This window comes from Pseudomyrmex gracilis, unplaced genomic scaffold (genome assembly GCF_002006095.1).
Source record: "Pseudomyrmex gracilis isolate BER0280 unplaced genomic scaffold, ASM200609v1 scaffold_16, whole genome shotgun sequence".
Classification (NCBI taxonomy): domain Eukaryota; kingdom Metazoa; phylum Arthropoda; class Insecta; order Hymenoptera; family Formicidae; genus Pseudomyrmex; species Pseudomyrmex gracilis.
In genome coordinates this window covers 1,038,679-1,058,140 of record NW_018020600.1, presented here as the reverse complement: position 1 = coordinate 1,058,140, position 19,462 = coordinate 1,038,679, and the positions used below count along the sequence as shown (strand labels likewise).

The following is a 19,462-nucleotide window of genomic DNA, read 5'->3' as shown; positions in this document are numbered from 1 at the left end:
CTTCTCCCGATGCGCGGGTCGAGCGACCTCTCGAATCTAACACGGCATGATGACACCACCATCGTGAGAAGCCGTGTACGTAAAAAGGGCGACAATAGAGAACAGGGGGAGGAAAAACCGGAATTGGCCCTCAAATTCGCGATAACCCGTGCATTTTACACACCGTGGAAATTAACATCCTGATTTTCTCATTAGGCCGTTATTGCCCATCGAACTCTATTAACTCGTATCGAAAATCGAAAAAAAAAAAATGGAAAGAGCAAGCGATGGTGCAGATCGTTCGCTGTGGACGACTGCGTAGGAGTGCAAGACGATCACAGCCCGAGAAGTGTTGCTTGCGGGTACCCCAACAGAAGCATAACGCGGGTAGGAGTTTCTAAACAAAAATTCCCGACGTGTCCGAGCGGTCCTGCGACTCGGCTCGCGGGAAGGTCCTAATTTTCCAAAAAAAAAAAAAAAAAAAAACAAATTTAAAAATAATGAACACTAAATCCATACTCCCACGGTTCGTCGATGTCCGCGCGATCGGTCGATCGGATCGACGGGACGACACGTGCCGCACGACGCGATCGATGCCTCTCCATCGACGAGACGAAAACAAAAAAGAGCATAACACAGTACGGGCCTAAAACGACGACGAGAGTACGGTACTCCTGCGATTCAGCGCGCAATCGATCCTCCTCGAGAACGCTCTCGTCGCCGATCGGCCGATTACCGCGCCGATGACCGACGGGCCGGGAGATATTCACGACACACGTTTGAGTTGCAGTGCAAGCGAACATCTGTAGAGCCATATACGTATAGTATGTTGTTGTATCTTAAAATGATGAAAATGATGACAATTAAACGTAGTAAGTGTACATTTTTATAAAGGTCGCGGTTGCATTTCGAAAGATAAAAAAAAAAAGAAAAAAAATACGTTAGATGCGGCAGACAAAAAAAATAAAGGGGCGACATATTAGCAAGGAATCATGATAATAATATTAATTTGAGAAGAAAAAAAAGAAAACGAGAGAAAGGGAAAATGAGCGAGAGATAATAGATGATCGTGAATGCGTGAGACAGCGAGAGCGAAAGATAGAGCGAAAGCGACGACGAGAATTACGAAGGCGCGTGACAGCGAGAGAGTGATGGAATGAGCGCAATAGAAGATGAGTGAAAAAATAAGCGAGATGAAGGGAGGAAATGACGAAATGTCGACAGAGATTGAATCCTAATATATCGCGATTGACGGCCTGGTCACCGACGATCCCCGTCCGTAATGGATGCAAATAACGTTTAGGTGTATAAAAAAAAAGAAAAATATCGATAACTTTATCTATCCTCTCGTGGTTTTTAGGATGTTCTAAAGAAGTTATTGTAAAAAAAAGAAAGAAGACGAAAGATCTATTATATAAAGGGGAAGGGAGTAGAGTAATAAAAAAAAAAAGAGTGCATTTGGGCGGGTCTTAACGAGCGTTTTGCGGAAGTGTGTACTTTGGAAGAACGAGTTAGATTGTGTGCGAGAGGTTGAGACGAAAACGAGAGAAATTTATTGTACATTTTTCGGGAATGATCCGGTCGTACGGTGACCGCGCCTCGATCTCGATGCGAGCTCGAAACTTCGAGGGCGCCAAACGGATAACGCGTGGGGAGAGACATCGGGCGATCCAACGAGGATCTTTTCATTATCAACGAGACGTTTGAAGCGACGTAATTGTGAATGTCTCTCTTCGCGACTTGTGTATCCACAAAAGATATACCTAAATTTTCCTTTCGCGGTCTGCACGAGTTTCGCGTGCGATGTTTGCGGGATTTCTCAGGAAAGAGAGGAGTCAAAAAAAAAAAAAATGTAAAAAATGTCGTAAATGTTAAAAAAATAAACGGTCCCTCTGTCCGCACAGTGCTTGGCGCTCCCGTTCATTCGAGCTAAAACACGCTTGTTTCGATTTCGAAATCGCGATTATGTCTTTTTTATATATTTTTGGCAAAGAGATACGTCAATACCATTTAAGCATCACAAGAAAAAAAAAGAGATTAACGGGTGGCGTAAACGGAAACAATGAGAGATTGATAGAAATCGGAAGCGTATCGCTTCCGTATCTTGTAAAAATTTCGTCAGATCGGAAGTTTACGGTGACGAAAGATAGGGTGGTAGGAAAAAAAACGCGAGAGAGTGCAAGTGAGAACGAGAGAGTGAGAGAGAGAGAGAGTGCGTGTGCGAAGAAGAAATATGAGAATGCATGGGAAATAGGGGGAGAGAACGGGACAGGAAAAAAAATGATGGTAAAAATAATATTTAAATATTCGTATCAAAAGAAAAAAAATGTGTAGGGCCTCGAACTACTGGCGACCGTATGAAACAAGAGAGATACGAAAAGTTGCGAAACGATAACGAAGAAGAGAAAAAGAGAGGCCGAACTACTAAAAAATATTTATAATATATGGCTACAAGTACAAATTACTTCGACTACTGAGCGTAGGTGTATTGATGTGTGAACAAAATTTGGTTGGCCGATGACCGTTTTTGAAACCATCATACTGCGTATCAAAGTATGTAAAATTTATTGAATAAACGCTAGCGTATTATGATATAATGTAATCTAATAATGTAATATTGTAATGACGAGTCTAAATGATGATGTTACCTTGAAGTTTAGGAGCGAGCGTGAGAGTGCACGTGAATGAAAAAAAAGAGAGGACAAAAGAGGTTATTGTGCATACGAAAACAAAAAAAAAAGACAAATTACACCTTTATAACGATTATCAGTATGATTACTATTATTATTGCGATTATCTATTGTCAATCACTTGCCTATGTAATATTATTGATATTATTTGTTCATGATTTAGTCCATTCCCTTCCCCCATATTATATATATATACATATATATATATATTACGTTATTACTACCCTATCGTGATTATGATTGTCACCGTTGTCGTTATTATGGCGATTGATTGTATTATTGTACGTACATAATGCGTGACAGCGAAACGATATATAAGTTGTTCACAATTTCGAGACACATATACGTTCTGGCAAACTATACAAAAAAACGAAGAGATCGACTCGAGCGTTTAAAAGTGAGAAGAAGTTAAGATCGACTGATGCAAGAAAGAGTAAGATTGCGCACGTAAACGAGAGAATGAGAATTGTGACAAGAAAGGCGCAGAGAAAATGTGATACGAAAGGACAAGAGTGTAAATGTGCGAGAAGAGGGAAATGTGCGGTGCGTAAGATTAAGAGAGAAAGAGAAAAAGAGAGAGAGAGAGAGAGAGAGAGAGAGAGAGAAAGAGAGAGAAAAAAGAGAGAGAGAGAGTGAGTGAGTGAGTGAGCAAGTGAGTGAGTGAATGATCGAAAAGTCAGAAGAGAGTGTGCGACGAAAGTTAATAAGGGAGAAAATTCACACGCTAAATTATTCGCACGGAGAGAATCGTCTGACGGTCTGACGCGGCGCGAGAGATATATGCACAAAGAAAAAAAGGGGGAAATTACACACTCTCGCGTATTTCGGTCGCCGAGCGATAAAGATATAAAAAGTTAGGACTAAGAGGAATAGCACAAGGCTATTTTCCGAATCAAAGTGAAGATGAAAAAGAATACTTCCTATAAGCTCGCCCGCATCCGGCAGCGACGCACTTTTCGCGCCTCACGAAATTCTATTTTTGTAAGCATATTTCTATAAAGGTATACTAACGATACGGCAAAATTTATTATTCCTAGTGTGAAAATGAAAATTGAACATGTTTAGATTTCGTTAGTATAGTGTAAAGATGAAAAAATTAACGATGTCTAGGTCCTATTCGTGTACTTAAAGGTGAACTATAAGAAGAATAAAAAAAATTATATCGTCGGCGGCGCGTCGTAGGTTGTAAAATTGTACATAAATTATTGCAAGAGGAGGCGCGGTGGGTCTGCATCGCTGGTACGCGCTGCGCGGCCAGTTTTCCTTGTATATCTTTTGGCTAAAAAATGATGCTTCTTTCGGCACGGGAGTCAAAATTCACATCTCGTCGCGGCGGTAAGGCCGTCAGTCGTATCCCGGACGTTCCTAGATATATTTCGCGGCCATAAAATGAAGAGAAGGCGGTTCAAGACTATTTCGTCGCGAATCGAACTTAGGTGAATATTAAACTGTGAGAAAGAATGATAGAATGAATAAAAGAAAGAGAGACGAACAGAGAGAAAGAATGAGAATAAAAGAAACAAGAGTGCGTGTGAAAGAGAGAGAGAGAGAGAGAAAGAGAGAGAGAGAGAGAGAGAAAGAGAGAAAGAGAGAGAGAGAGAAAGAGAGAGAGAAAGAGAGAGAGAGAAAGAGAGAACGATCGCCCTCCCTTCTCAAAGCCCGAGAGTGAATTCGACGACGATGCACTGCCGCTTTTTGAAGCAAAGAAACAAAAAAATAATATATATATATAAATATAAATATATTATATTATATATAGATAGATAAAATAGATAGAGGCAGCAAAAATGGCAGAACGGAAATCGTGCGAAATTCCGCGCGCGGCTAGATGAAACGCGGAGGGCGCCTCGTGCGAATTTCTTTCGTTTCAAATCCCAATTTAAGTTTGCACCCCTCGCGACCGATAACGAAATATCTTATTTAGTTTTCTTCGTTTTCTTTGGTTCTTTGAACAACCGGCATCTTTTCTCTGGGCGCGTTAAAGTAATTTTTTCTTTTTTACTACTGATACTACAAGAAATAATCATAAATAATTTTCGGAGACGATTCACCACAGATAAAACAGTAGGAGTGAATGTATAGTAATGAGAAAGAAAGAAAGTGTGTGAGAGAGAGAGAGAGAGAGAGAGAGAGAAAGAGAGAGAGAAAGAAAGAGAAAAAGAAAGATCGGCAAGAAGAGAAAAGTTTGGCATAAGAGACGAAAGAAAAGAATGACAATAGAAATACGTAGATAATACGTGCACGCGAGGGGACGCAAAGAGGATGGAAACTATCGATTGCCAACTCAAGATGCGAAATCAAACGAGGAACATTCGCAATCCTTGTTTGATTTCGCGCGGTTTCCTTCCTTGGAATCGAGTACAATTTCGTATAAATATAAGAATCGGATATTGGTACATCGAGAGAGAGAGAGAGAGAGAGAGAGAGAGAGAGAGAGAGAAAGAGAGAAAGAGAAGAGCGCACGTGAGATGTCAGAAAGCAAGATAAAGAGGGAGAGAAAGGCGGGCGGGAAAGAACGTGTACGCGCATAGATGCTACAGGGCGCGAGAGAAGCGTGAAAGGGCAAGAGTAAAAAGACGATGAATGAGAGAAAGGAGTGAAAGAACGCGAGAGTGGAAAAATGCGAGTGAGAAAACAAGAGAGAAGACACAAGAGTATCGTAGTACACCGAGACACATACACATGGACCACATACGCGCAAACACATGGAAATATACATACAGACACGTACATACACAACATATATGTGAGACACAAAGACACGCAATATTATATATATACGACTCCATAGATGATGGCGCGGCACACTCACATAGTGTCTCTCGGATTGTTCCACAAAACTTTTCATTCGAGTTTGCTTCAAGAAACCTTCTGTTTTCTAATGTATGACGTGTTGTTGTCGATATATAAAATAAACTTAATAAAAAAAAAAAATAAATCATGCGGTACATGTGTCTAGCAACCTTTATTCGCCCTCCCTCCACACGGACGAGAGTTCCTCCACAATTTGTTAATATCAGTTTATGCAACAATATGCACAGATTCTGTTAAAAAAAAAAAAAAAATTAGAACGTTCACAATCTCTGAATTTTACATTCCATACAAATTACTATTTGTGTTGTGAGACGTATTTATACACCTCAAGGGCGGTATATATACGATCCATCGATAAAAGACAAGAGAGTAACAAAGTTCTACTTTGATCCATTTGGTTGACCCGAAGACGGGAGTACCTGCAGAGGCAGTCTCCTCGACTTAGCAACCCTCCGAGGCAATCTCGCGTACTATTCCTCGCAGTTGCACGCCGACACAGCTTTTGATAGTTACACGTGTGTGAAATTTCAATGCAAAAAGTTTTGAAAGGGCAATTAGAACGGAAGCCGACCCGTATCGAGGTACGCGCTCTGTTCGAGTTGCATCCACCTAAATCTCGCGCGCTCTATAGACGTTTCCAATAAAAGTACTGTAACGTATATGTCGTCGAATAAAGATTTTTTCTCGATAAAAAAACAATGTGCATTACAGAGATCGGAGGTGCATTTTTCTGAAGCGTACACCTCGTTCTTACCAGAGAAGTCATCTCTGGAGAGAGCTCTGGAGAGAGGAAATATATCCCAAAATATATTTTTATATTACATTTTGTGTCTAAAACGACGTTCCTTTCTTCTAAAGTTATTTATGACTGAAATTTCTATACAAGATTTATCGCAAACCGCGCGTACTTATAAAGATAATTTTGTCTTTCCATCGATTAAATCGATAATAATGTGAACGATCGCCTCCGCGAGTAATCCTTGCGCGTCTTGTTGCACTTCGAGAATATCCGCGTGAGATCTTATCTTAGATCGTTGCTCAGAGAAAATGCTAATGACGAAAAGCTAATGAAACGCACACAAACAGGGAGTGTCCCTCTCTGAAACGCGAAAGGACGTTCTGGCTGAAAAGCTCGAGCCGTCGCTCCGATCTTCCGAGAGACGGAGTAACCGAGAGAGCCACCCTGAAGCATGTAAATTCGCTTACGCATCTCGAAGGGCCATCCACCCTACGAACAAACAGCCCGCGCGCGAGGCAGGAGAGACCTTATCCGGCGCGCTTCATTAGACCCTTAATGAAATTTCAACACTTTAACGCCCCGGCGAACCGAGAAATATATAACCAGTGAACTCGTTTTCACGCCCGAGTGCCACGTATCTTCGTCGTGGGCTCCTCTCGGGTCCTTCGAGTTTCCTCCTCGGCCCCTCACGGAGTCTTCGTCTCGGAAGGAAAACAGGGGTATAGAAACAACCCTCCGAAGGATCGACGAGTATTCAAGACGGGCTGAAGTGATCGGTTGTGCTATATAGTTTTAGATTAACGCAGCGATCCTGCAGCACGGTGAACGAAACCGCTTGTCCCATTGCTTTTGGTCCGTAAACAGAGATCCCGACTATAACCAACGGGTAACCACTTGTCCCATCGCCCCTGGTCGGTAAACGGAGATCCCGACTAATCAACGGATAACAACTGTATAAGACAGAGTGAGGGAGACTTCTCTCTCTCTGCTGGTAAACATTACACGATAAATATTGTTTTTTAATTACATACTTAATTAAATCACATTATCTGCAGTAAACTGTAAATTATCGTTGTTTTTTTTTATATATCTTAAATTTCCATGTAATAAGTATTGATAAATAATTTGCTGTTTAAATTTCATTCCTGCAACATTCAGCAATATAGTCGAAAACTGAATAACAATAATAAAAATAAATACCTAAATTACATTTCTAATTGCTTTATTTTTACATCTAGATTTTATCGTATAATATTTGTTCAAGAATGCAGCAAGAGTATGTAATATATATTTTCTCCGCGAAAATATGACGCTGCAATATCGACAATTCGTTCGATATATCGACTGTTTGAAATGTGCAATATGCACTTGCTATTGCAAGTTATCTCTGGTAAACAGCTTGAAACAACACAGAGTGCGCTAATGTCTTTTTTTGCAATAAAATCCAAACTAACTTTAATAAAGTAAATTTGTAAAATTAGCATATGTAGTTCTAATTTGTAAAATTAGAACTACATACGATGTAATTTGCCACATAAAGTTTTTAACAGAAAGATATTTACTTCTTATTGTTTTCTAAATAATATAAGTCTGTTCAAATTTACACATATGTATATATATATATATATATATATTCACTGACGTGCGCCCGATTAAAGATCGGCGCTGATTTATTCAATAATTACTCCTTTATTATATGTAATAGAAAAAAATGGTTCAGAACTTTTCGACTCAGTTTTACTCCTTCTACCTGCCTACGAGAGATGTTAAAGTAATTGTCGGATACCCTGTATATATGTACATATTGTTTAAAAAACGCAAAGTTTTGTTCGTTTTTTTATCATAATTGAAAATATAACAGTGAATATAGAATACACATACAGATGTGACAAATAATTAGATCAACTTAACACTCTGTTTACTCGTATTAACTTTCTCTGCATCTACCAGTTAAAATGATACACTGTATATAAAAATACAAACACGAAAATCTTTTTCTTCAAAAAGAGTAGTCTATTAAAGTAATTTAGTTTCACAGATTGACACATGTTGTAGAATTGAATATACATATAATTTTACCGAACTTGCCGTAAATAAAACGCGCAGTGGCCATTTTCTGCGAAAATAGATCATAATTCTGCCGCAGTATTATTGAAACCAAAAAACTACGTTAAAATCGGTCCGGCTTGTGGCTGCAAAGAAGGTAGTCCGTCATTAAGTAAAACCGGTTTTTTTCAGTCTACCTTGCAGGCCTACAAACTGCTACTCATTGCCTATCTACTACACGAAATCTGTGATTAAACGGTATGTTACTTGTAATTTATACTAAAATATGTAAACACTGTATCCTCTTTCTCAGATGCAGAGAAATATACGATTAGCTAAGACACGCATTTCCGATTGTTCTTTAAGATGCATTCCAGACAAATTGTATCTGATGATGAAAAACTCTTCAAACACATTCAAGGATAAACGCAGAAACCTTTTCTCCAAACAAATCGTTCTTATTATTTCTTCTGCTTTTTCTGCCGTAAATTGGTCGAAACGAAACACGCTCGATCTGTACGTAAAAAAAAAGAAATAGAAAGTAAAATGAAAGTAGTCTTCGAATGATATGTGTTTATGTCAACATTATCGGAAAAAAATGTATAAAGTGTGCACATATAAAGAACGAACGAATCGTTAAGATAATTTAATATCAACAAAATATTTCACTAAAAAAAACACACATTTTGCAAAATATAATACAAAATATAATAGATGCAAAATATAATACAAAATACAATAGACTGGCGCGCAAAAATTACTTTTAAAAATAATAATAATAATAAACACGCTAAAAAATAAAATATAAAAATGTGTTATTGTCAAGATTATTGTTGATATATCAAATAATTCTTATATTTTTGTTTTCTGTATATAAAATGTAATTTATTTTCAAATACACATTCACACAAACAAGAAAGAACAAGAACATCTCTTTCATGTGCAAAAACAGTGTACTTGAAGCGTAATTGAAAATTACCTAACTGATCTGGCGCTGCTATACATTCTTCAGCATATCCAAGAACATTGCTAAAAATAATACAAAGATATAAATGATATAATTGCGACAATTAAGTATAGAAACTAGACAAACGCGTGCCAAAAGGCTGTATGCCAACTAACGAATACTCTAAGATCAACTTTAGACTCTACCCAACCTGGTCACCGACATATTTGCTGTTATATAGCGATAAAGTGCACGTATGTATCTCGTATATATACACAAAAATGAGTAAATGATTGTGTATGTAATATATATATTTTTTTACACACTCTATTAAGATGTCTTCACAAATGTTTTGAATCAAAAATGTTAATGTGAACAAATATCAATTATAAAAGAAACATCCGAGAAAAGCAGCGATATATAATAATACGGTTTCTCTTCTCTTAAAACACAACGTTATATAACATCAACAGGCGTTAAAGAGCAATTAATAAGCAGCAGGTGCTGAGAAAAAGGATATTTTACAATATCGCGGAAAGCTGTAATAATGGTATATATTGTTCTGTATAGAGAGAGTCGAAGATACGTTGCGTATTTGATCGATTGCTTAGAATGTTCTAATGATCTTAAAATATTCAACTAAACCACCTTGAAAAACTACAATTTGCATTAAGAACTATTTGATAAATACGTTTTGCATATTTGAACATGTATTATTTACGTATACATATATATGTATATACAGGGTGTCCGACAATTACTTTAACATCTCTCGTAGGCAGGTAGAAGGAGTAAAACTGAGTCGAAAAGTCCTGAACCATTTTTTTCTATTGCATATAATAAAAGAGTAATTATTGAATAAATCAAGCCAATCAGCACCGACCTTTAGCCGGGCCACGTCAGTGAGCCGCGCGGAGCGCTCACGCACACCAGACTTGTGGTTCACTGACGTGCTTTCGGCTAAAGATCAGCGCTGATTGGCTTGATTTATTCAATAATTACTCTTTTATTATATGTAATAGAAAAAAATGATTCAGGACTTTTCGACTCAGTTTTACTCCTTCTACCTGCCTACGAGAGATGTTAAAGTAATTGTCGGACACCCTGTATATATGATATAATGTGTGTGTATGTATCGCATATGCATGCACATATATGATAAACACGATGAGTAAGAAAGATCTTGTAGTCACGCACTTATTTGCATACTGCAGTTCTTCAAAAATTGTTCGGTTTTAATTCACCTGCAAGAGAAAGCGAAGGAATATCATGTATTCTGAATGTTAATGTCGTCCAGAGTTTTTATTAGCGAGGTAATAAGACATATTTTAATACGAGTCTTCCACAATGTGCCAAACTGTCTATCATGCGCGCTTACAAACGGAAAGACGAAAGAATGCGCGCGAAGGAAAATGTTATTAGTTAAAAAGTTATGGTAGTGCGCTCAGCGTATATGCGTGTATGCACGCATGCATGCGTAAACCCTCTACACGAATGCACGTGCGCGCATAAAGCGAGAAAGTAACACGACCACGTCGGCAGAAACACGCGGTTCGTTGCGGTACGTGTGTACACCCGAAGAGTTGCATGCCGGTCGTTTATGAGTAACTAAATACGGATAGGGGAATGTGAGGGAACGGGAGAGCAAGAAGGAGAACAGCTCCGTAGAATCGTGGTGGGGGAATAAAGCGGTTACAGAGACAGGCAAAGATCGGGAAAGAGAAAATGAGAGACTAAAAGATCGAATGAAAGGGAGAAAGAACGATGCATGAAGGAAGGATGCGATAGCCCAAAGAAAAAAATACGAGATTGACGAAGAAAAATGATGCCAAAGTAAAGGTAAAAAGAGAGAAGTACAATATTCGTGTATTTTTATTTTTTTTTTTTAACATCACTAAGAGAGATTTATAAGCAACGAAATGCCAAAGCAATATTTCGTGTGCACGCGAGAAACACGATAAATCGACGAATATACCAATGCACGAAAGACTTCAGAAACGGATTTGCGAATGGAGAACAGAGATGTTTCTTATTTACAGAAATGTTTCTTTTTAATTTTTTTATCATCGCGTGTTGCATCGCCAACAGTGTGATTAAATAGTAAAAAAAGACATTTTTTCTTCTTCATAAAGAATATTTTCTCAAAGAGAAAATCACAACACACGCAACGATATGTGATGCTTGTGTTTTCCGAAAAGAAACGCACAGAGAGAGAGAGAGAGAGAGAGAGAGAGAGAGAGAGAGAAAAAGAGAGTTTCTCGTGACTACGACTTCCGTTTTATATTATCTATTTGGCGATCGCGTTAATACACGTAAATTAGCAGCACTAAAATGTTTTTCTATTTCCGTTTGCGAGACGTGAATTATTTTTAAACGGGAGAAACGCACAATGTAGACGCACAATGTAGATACGTTAATGTGTGCACGTTCGACATGCGTTTTATCAAACGATTTGCACAATTTCTTGATAAAAACAGCAGTATGCTAATACGAACGATAACTTAGAGATTTACTGTCATGCCACGTCATTGTACGTCGGTAGCCGACATGCATTTGCATAGTGAACCGTGATCACATACTATTTCGCTTCGCCTTAGCGCAGTAGAGCGTCTAATAAATCCGTTACGGAATAGTCGCCGCATTACAATTTAGAAAATCACTGTGTGGCGAACGAAATAACCGTGGCTAGCATTGCATGCGTGGATTTATCACGATTATTTGTGTAATCTTTTTACCAATGTTAATATTTTCAAACAAAAACAGTCAACATTAATGTACAACCCGGAAGCGATAAACATTCATAAATACAAACGTTTGCTGTTTGTGCAGTCTTATATAAATCACGTAGTATCGACTGCATTTCATAACATAGAATATCGAGTGCGTTGAAATGGTTTTCGCGATTTGAACCAACTACAAACAAAAATAATCTTTATGTACAATTATTTGAAAAAAATTGTTTTACTTATTAGTTAAAAAAAAAATTAATCTTCAATAATTATCGGTATTTAAATTCTTGATAAAACTTGAACACATGTCAGTTACATAATGTTTACCGAAATTACCAAGTAATTATTACGACGATTGGCAATTAATTTTTGAATACTCGACATAAACGAAGAGTTTGGTGCAATTTAGCTACTTTCTTGCATATGCAAATTGTAAAGCAAGTAATGTCCAGTCAAGGCCATCGACTGCAGACGTTTGCGTACCGGCTTTGTGATATTGACTCGCTTTAGAGACTACCCGCAGAAAACGCCAGGATCTCTTTTTCTCTTTCTCTTTTTCTCTTCTTTCTTCCATCGTTGTGTAGCAGACTGTATACCCTGTTTCTCGTGAACTTTAAAGATGATGACGTGCTAACCAAGCAGGTACCACAGTCGGTTGCCCAAGGCGACGAATTAAATCATTGACGTTTACCGACAACTTCAGTGTACGCGACATTATGCACCTTTCACATAAAGAGAGAGAATCTAACGATCTTAATAATCATTTATTGTCTGCGTAACGCTCGTTTTCCATTTTTTTTGACAAGATTAGAAACTTGAGATTCTCTCGCTTGAAAATAAAAAAATATCTTCTACGATAATATCTAAAATATTATCTTTCTTCTCACGCAAGGGTTTACATCACAAAGGTCACCGCCGTGCGAGTGAACTTGCCGATACTCTCGTGAAACAAATTCTCACGTGCAATTTTTAACGATTCTTATACTCGATATCGAACAAACTCATACGATTCACTTTTTGTGTCTTATCGACAATATACAAAAAAATAGAAAACAAACTTACTACAAAAAACACTTACCTTAATTCGATGTAGAGCTGTTGCTTTTATTTTCTTCTACTGTTAATGAATATAAATGTTTTCGATAAAAAAAAAAAGATATAATGAGTCATTAAATGTGAAACTTTATAAATATATATTTTGTCAAGTTTCATTGGGATGCAAATTTTTCATTAAAAACATCAGGAAGACAACACTTATAAACATTTTGAATTTCAGAAGAGGAAACATGAGAAAGGAAATCTGCAGGATCGTTTAAGATTGATTAGCAGTACTGTTTTATTTGTATGTAATATAGCTTAACACTTAAAAATATGTCAAGTACATTGAATCCATGAATAACAATATGTATATGCAAAGCTGTTCTTCTTCCCATCATATAATAATGCTATTTTCTATCTCTTCACAAGATCGTTGTTTCACCACCGCGTTCGCTCTGTCATTCTCTGTCGGGTGTTGAATAAATAATCATAATAGTCAAAGTTTTTTAAAACACACGGATCGCACAATTAAATAATAGGAGTCTACCGATCTCATGTCGATCTGATTACAAGATTCGCTCAACTAAAACCATCCGCATTGCGTAATCATCTGAGTTTCGCATAACCTTAACATGTATATATATGTTTCGATTGAGAGTTTTTCGTGTAAAAATAACTGCAAAATATTTAGTTCAGCTCTCGAAGCAGTTCGACAAAGATCAGTTGTTACATTCATCTTATGTGCTATTAGATCCTGAATACCCAAGTCTACTCAAGGGAATTGCTCTCCGAGCGATGTGTTTCTCTCGACAGCATGATTAAAACAAGCGTTTCAAATATGTTGACATTTCAAACATTAGTCAAATATCTTTTTGCAAATCGAGTAGACCTGTTTTAAACGAAACATTGAGCGATTGCAATCTTATTCAGAAAAATTCTTTCCAATAACTTCACAATCGCTCAAAACACAGTTACATATTGTTAAGATACAACTGTTTGATGAAGCATTTTCATGTAGATTACTAGAGAACGCGGTATCAGTCGCGACTTTTTCAACGACTTAAAAAATGTAACATAAACCACTTAAAGAAGTCTTCGCAAACGGCAATAAATGATCGATTCCACATTTTTTTTGCAGTAATCTTTTTTTCTTTTTCTTTTGTTCGTTCGTTCACTTATTGATACACCCACTCTCATTTGTTTGCTCATTCACTCACACATTTTCTCTATTCTGGAAAAAAGGCACGTTACAACGAAATAAAGTAAAGTTTTTTTCTTGCATTAATATTTCTATTAGAATATATATGTCAAACACATTATACTCCGTATTACTTGTCTCGACTGCGCAAAACAAACAACCAATTACAAAAAAAAAAGAAACAACAATTAAAAATTACTTTTTTTTTTAGAGAGCTGACTTTAAGCGAAAAACAAGTCGCGAATAAGTCTCTCAATATGCACTTAACTTAAAAAAAACCATAGGAAAGATACCATAGACGGTATCTATCTCCTTATATATATATATAATAAACAGAATAATTATTGTAAAAGCTAAAATTAATCGTTATCGCTGACACCGGTAATATAATCTAAATCTCCTCATTACTTGCTCGTAGACTCGAACGAGCGCGGATTTATCCGCGCAACGCAAATGTTTCTATCTACGTGAGAGAATGTGTGTCTAACACACATGTACACACACATACACAAATACATTTATAGAGAATAGAGTACATTAAGATTAGATTAAGAGTTACTACTTAAAAAAATATGGCGACGTATGTAAAATTCGCAAGACTAAACGAATGCGCTACACGAGCACCATTTGCAGCACTCTTTTTTAATTTTCACTCGTTTGTGAAAAATTGCGTCAAGTCGCGCTAAAATCTTAAAAGTGTCTTTTAACGGACGAATATAGAAAAATGTCCCTTCACCTATTTCCCCGGCAAGATGTGCGGCCATTAATGTTCAAAATATTAAACAAAAAAACGTGCATTTAGTTTAGAGAACTACTTCATTTAATTACACCATTAACTTAATTGATACAAGTTAGACGATTTGTGTGATCGAAACTATACTCACAGAAAGGAATTCATGATTTCCATCGGTGTTTCTTTCATAATTAAATGAGATAACGTGTCTCTCGAAACATCATGATGAGCTTAGGTGTTGGAAGGCTCGTCGAAAAATTTTCGACGACTTCCGTTTTTTAACAGAAGGTGCATATTAGATATAATAATAATAATAATGACAATGATAATAATGATGATAATAATAATAATAATAATAATAATAATAATAATAATAATAATAATAATAATAATATGTAGACCAGATAATTGACGTGGATAACGGTAAAACGCGCAAACATGCTACAAACGCGATATAGATGTACACAATTATCCTGAGTTATCGTGTTCCGAGTATGGAAGTATACGCGAACGCACCTGCAACATGTGTTTTACACGCGAGCGTAACGCACGCGAGCGTATACTTGCATACAGTCTGTGACTGTTTGCAGTGTGATTACTACTCGGAAACTTTGCGATTCTGGCTTCCACAAGTGCAACAAGTCTTGTATATTGTATTGGATCCAAAGTTCAGATCAAAACATGTTCAGGCGCATTCTCTACAAGTAATATTCTCAAAACTATTGTAAAAAGGTTCTAATATACAGACGTTTTTTTTCTTTCAAAGATAACAGACACCTTTTCTTGCTCAAGCGTTTTGACAACACCGCGCTGTAATTTTTAAAGTAATTGAGCATCTAAACAAACGATTTGTAGCATGTTTAAGAATTTTGTTTCAATAATATAGGATTTAAGTCACTCTGTACGTTTTGCTTAATTCGACTTATCTATATTAGTTCGTTGCTAGTTCGTACAAAAATTGCACTTCCGTAACCTAATGTGTACCGACGTCAAAACTGTTTTGAGCTAAAAACACGTGAATTTTGATAATAAAACACCACCAGGATGTCGAAAATTATAGGATGTCGTCATTGTGCTCTGCCATTCAATAAGGTGACATCGCGCTGAATTGTGTCTTCATATTCTTATCTTTATATTAGACATCTGACGCGAGCGGAGTTATATTATAGTTATTTGAATAAAGATGTATATTGCAGTCACTTGCAAAAAGTTCCAATTGATTTAACGAGCCCTCTAGTGTAGCATCCGTGAGAAATTCTTTTCCTCGCGATGCAGACGACGGAATAATGCAGTTTTTTTTTTTATTTTTTTATGTAATCGAGAAACATCTAAAGAACTTTCAGCCACGTAAATATAGATTACTGAATTAAATATAACTACGTTAATTAAAACCGTTAATTAAAACAGGAAAAAGAGATGTAGCTTCACATCGAGAGAAATAATATTTCGTATCACCTATATATTAGTACATATATATAAATATATATATATACATATATATATGTACTAATAAAACAATAAAGAGAGAAGAATAGTCGTAAAACAAATTTTTAAGTGAGACTTTGTGTCAATGGCAAAAAAAACGCTGTTGACTTGCGAATTAATTCCACTGTTACAAATTGAGCCAGCGCGATGGCGATAAATCTGACGCAGCATGCTTGTTACGAAAAAGCAAATTCATTTACAAAAACGAGTCATTAAAGTCTACGGTAGTATATCCAATTGACCTACGTATGAAATTGTTGCTCGAAATGTGTCTTGCGCGAGGCAAAAGAGAGTTGTCAAAGAAAAGAAACAACTAGAAAAGAATGAGACTGCATATCGAAGAGACAGGTTTTCGGTGCTTTTATTTGTAAATTAATTTGCTGCGAGCTGGAATAACCAGTTTTTCAAGAGTTGGTTTATTGAACCGGCTGACACATCCGCCGATTTTGTGATTACGTTGTACGGATGCACTTGTTTTTGCGCAAGAGATTTTAATTATTCGGAAAACAAACCACTAAATAACAGTCGTCAACACGGCGCGAAAAATATTTTTACTACAAATAATGTGTAAAAACTAATTGTCACATTAATTGTCATAAGAAGATTTGCTTCAATTGTATGAACTAACTTGTTATAAAAAAAACTAAAAAAAAGTTCGCGGAGTTATTCTCTTGAGCAGTAAACAATGCTGTGTGACTCTTAAACAAAATATTTTATCTCGCTTGAAAAAGTAAAGAAGGGTTTTTTTACATATGATCAAAACAGCTCTATTAAAATAAATTTTTTTACGTTCTATTTGCAAAAGTTCAACAAAATCAAAGCGTATATTGCAACACGTCGTGCAGTTCTCTTGTTTGCGACGCCGACTCACAGCTGCACGTCTCACACAAAGCAGTTAACATTTAACAACATGTGAATTAAAAAAACAGCTATTTGCAATAGTTATATATATATATATATATATATATATATATATATATGTATGTATGTGGTATATGAATAAAGCAGAAAGCTTTAAAATCAACTAAAACTCGTCGAACATTTCGGCTGTAATGTGCGGCCGCCATTCCCCTTATGTTCGATCTTTCAAACAAGAAATTGGCCACACGCATCGCTGAGATGATTCAACAAATAAAACGCATTGTACAAAATCGGGATGGATGATTTTTTAATTTTTTCTTCTTTTTTACGATTTGCTTAACGTCTGTCGTGCTCGTTATTCAGCTCAAGGCTATATAACATTCACTGTTTTATCTCAGCTCTTACATTCCGGGCTGAAATTTAACAGGGGATACGCAAAGAAGACACGAAACGAACTTGCCAAACGAGAATGGCGAATCACGAACAAGTATCAGAAGCGCGACTAGCGGAATTACACGTCGCGAGCTCTCATCCGAGATCTTGTCCGATTGATACACGAATACACACGTTCCGTGACTTTTGGCGTTTCGAAAATGTAAATTTTGCGCGCAGTAATTACATTGCGTTATAACAATCGCATAAGCGAGAGAAGATCACGGAATCACTGCCTGGAAAATGAGCAAAATTGCGCTTTGCTTGAAATTTATCGCGGAAAATCTCGCGTCTTCTTTTATTTAATACATACGTTCTGGTTGGTCTGAACGCGTTGATTGCCGCAAAACTGTTCGTGACCAAACGACTGTTGGTCGCGAAAACTTGTCCAGCGGAACTGTCGCGTTTGTTTGTTTGTTTTTTGTTTTTTTTGTTTTTTTAATAAAAGACCGTAACCACAGCAACAATTTGATCGAGAACCAAGAGCGACGGACGGAAAGTTCTGAGAATTTACCTCGAAATTGACATGGCGATTTCCTTTCTCGCGAGTTTCTAAGAGACAATTTCTCATTTGCCGTAAGATTTGCTCGGTTCATTGGGTAGGTAGGAACATTGAAAGCGTCCAGAAGAAGCATGCTATGATCAATTATCAGGTCTTTTCTTGTCTCGATGGCTATCCAATCACTTCAGAAGCGCGTTTCTTTGGATTCGACATGTTTTTCTTGTCGATTTATTTCACTGATCGTCATCAATCGATCTGAAAGCAAAATTGAGGAAAATGATAAATACGTAACACAATAATTATGCGTAATTATCGCATCTTTTTATTTTTTCAAAGAGCGTTATTATTTTCAAAATACAATTCCGGTCTACAAATATATGAAAATACTTCAATTAGCTCTTAATTATTATCTGGATCGGTTTTTCTATATCTGCGATATAGAAAAACATGCACTTTATAATTGCTATCTGTCGCGCGGCTGCGATTAAAGTGTCACCAAAGAAAAATAAATAACGCACAGACTTGTCTGTGCCGCGTGTGATTCGCAATGACGCCGAGTAAATCGCGTTGTTTTATTGCCCACTAATAGCGACTTTATCGATGTAAATGCGTGTTTGCCGAGCAGTCCGTCATGCGATGCAGAAACACAACTCCGATTGCATTCGTAAGAGTTCGGTGTGTGTTTTGCCGGCCTCATCGGGGAAACATCGCTTACCTACATATCCCTCGCTGCGATAACGGCAAATTTATTTCTCTTCTTAATTAATAGGATAATGGACCATTGACGGGAAATACAAAGAATGACTTTATCACGCACTAACTTATTTTGTTATCGCGTTAACATATGAGTCGTATCTTGACTCTCTTCCGCGTGTGTACTTTTGTGATATAAAAATGACGTCCGTCCACTATACCAGATATTTGATACGAAATGCATTTCACAATAAATCACGGTCTTTATTAAAGCCGTGAAGAACGTGTGCTCATGTCCAGTCGTTTAATATAGGAACTAAAGTGAAAGAAAAAAGATTTACCGAACGTCGGAAACCACTGCCGGAATGATAAAAGAAACCGAAAAGAAGTTAACTACTAGTTATGTCGGTTTATCCGGCAGATATTACATCAGGCCGAGAACGGAACACGCATTTCTCACTCAAGACGTTTTTTTTTTTTTTTTTTTTTTTTAAATAAACAGAACAGCGGAAAAAATTTACTGCAATGTGGTTTAAAGACGCGTCAGGACGCGAAACACACAAAAGAGAAAGAGAAG

At 36.9% G+C, this 19,462-nt stretch overlaps 1 protein-coding gene and 1 long non-coding RNA gene across 2 annotated transcripts in view; both read right to left on the bottom strand.

Moving 5' to 3' along the window:
• Positions 1 to 8,191: 8,191 nt before the first annotated feature.
• LOC109864018 lies at positions 8,192 to 12,556 on the bottom strand. The gene is made up of 3 exons (XR_002251396.1): positions 12,427 to 12,556; positions 9,248 to 9,297; positions 8,192 to 8,782 (listed from the first exon to the last, which is right to left on the bottom strand). It is a non-coding gene; the product is annotated as an uncharacterized LOC109864018 (long non-coding RNA).
• Positions 12,557 to 13,267: 711 nt separating this feature from the next.
• The window catches only part of LOC109864017, a 40,195-nt gene continuing 34,000 nt past the window's right edge, over positions 13,268 to 19,462 (bottom strand). Inside the window, exon 6 of the mRNA XM_020444794.1 lies at positions 13,268 to 18,447. Within this exon, the coding sequence (XP_020300383.1) occupies position 18,447 (1 nt within the window). The 3' untranslated portion in view covers positions 13,268 to 18,446. The remainder of the gene's footprint in view (positions 18,448 to 19,462) is intronic.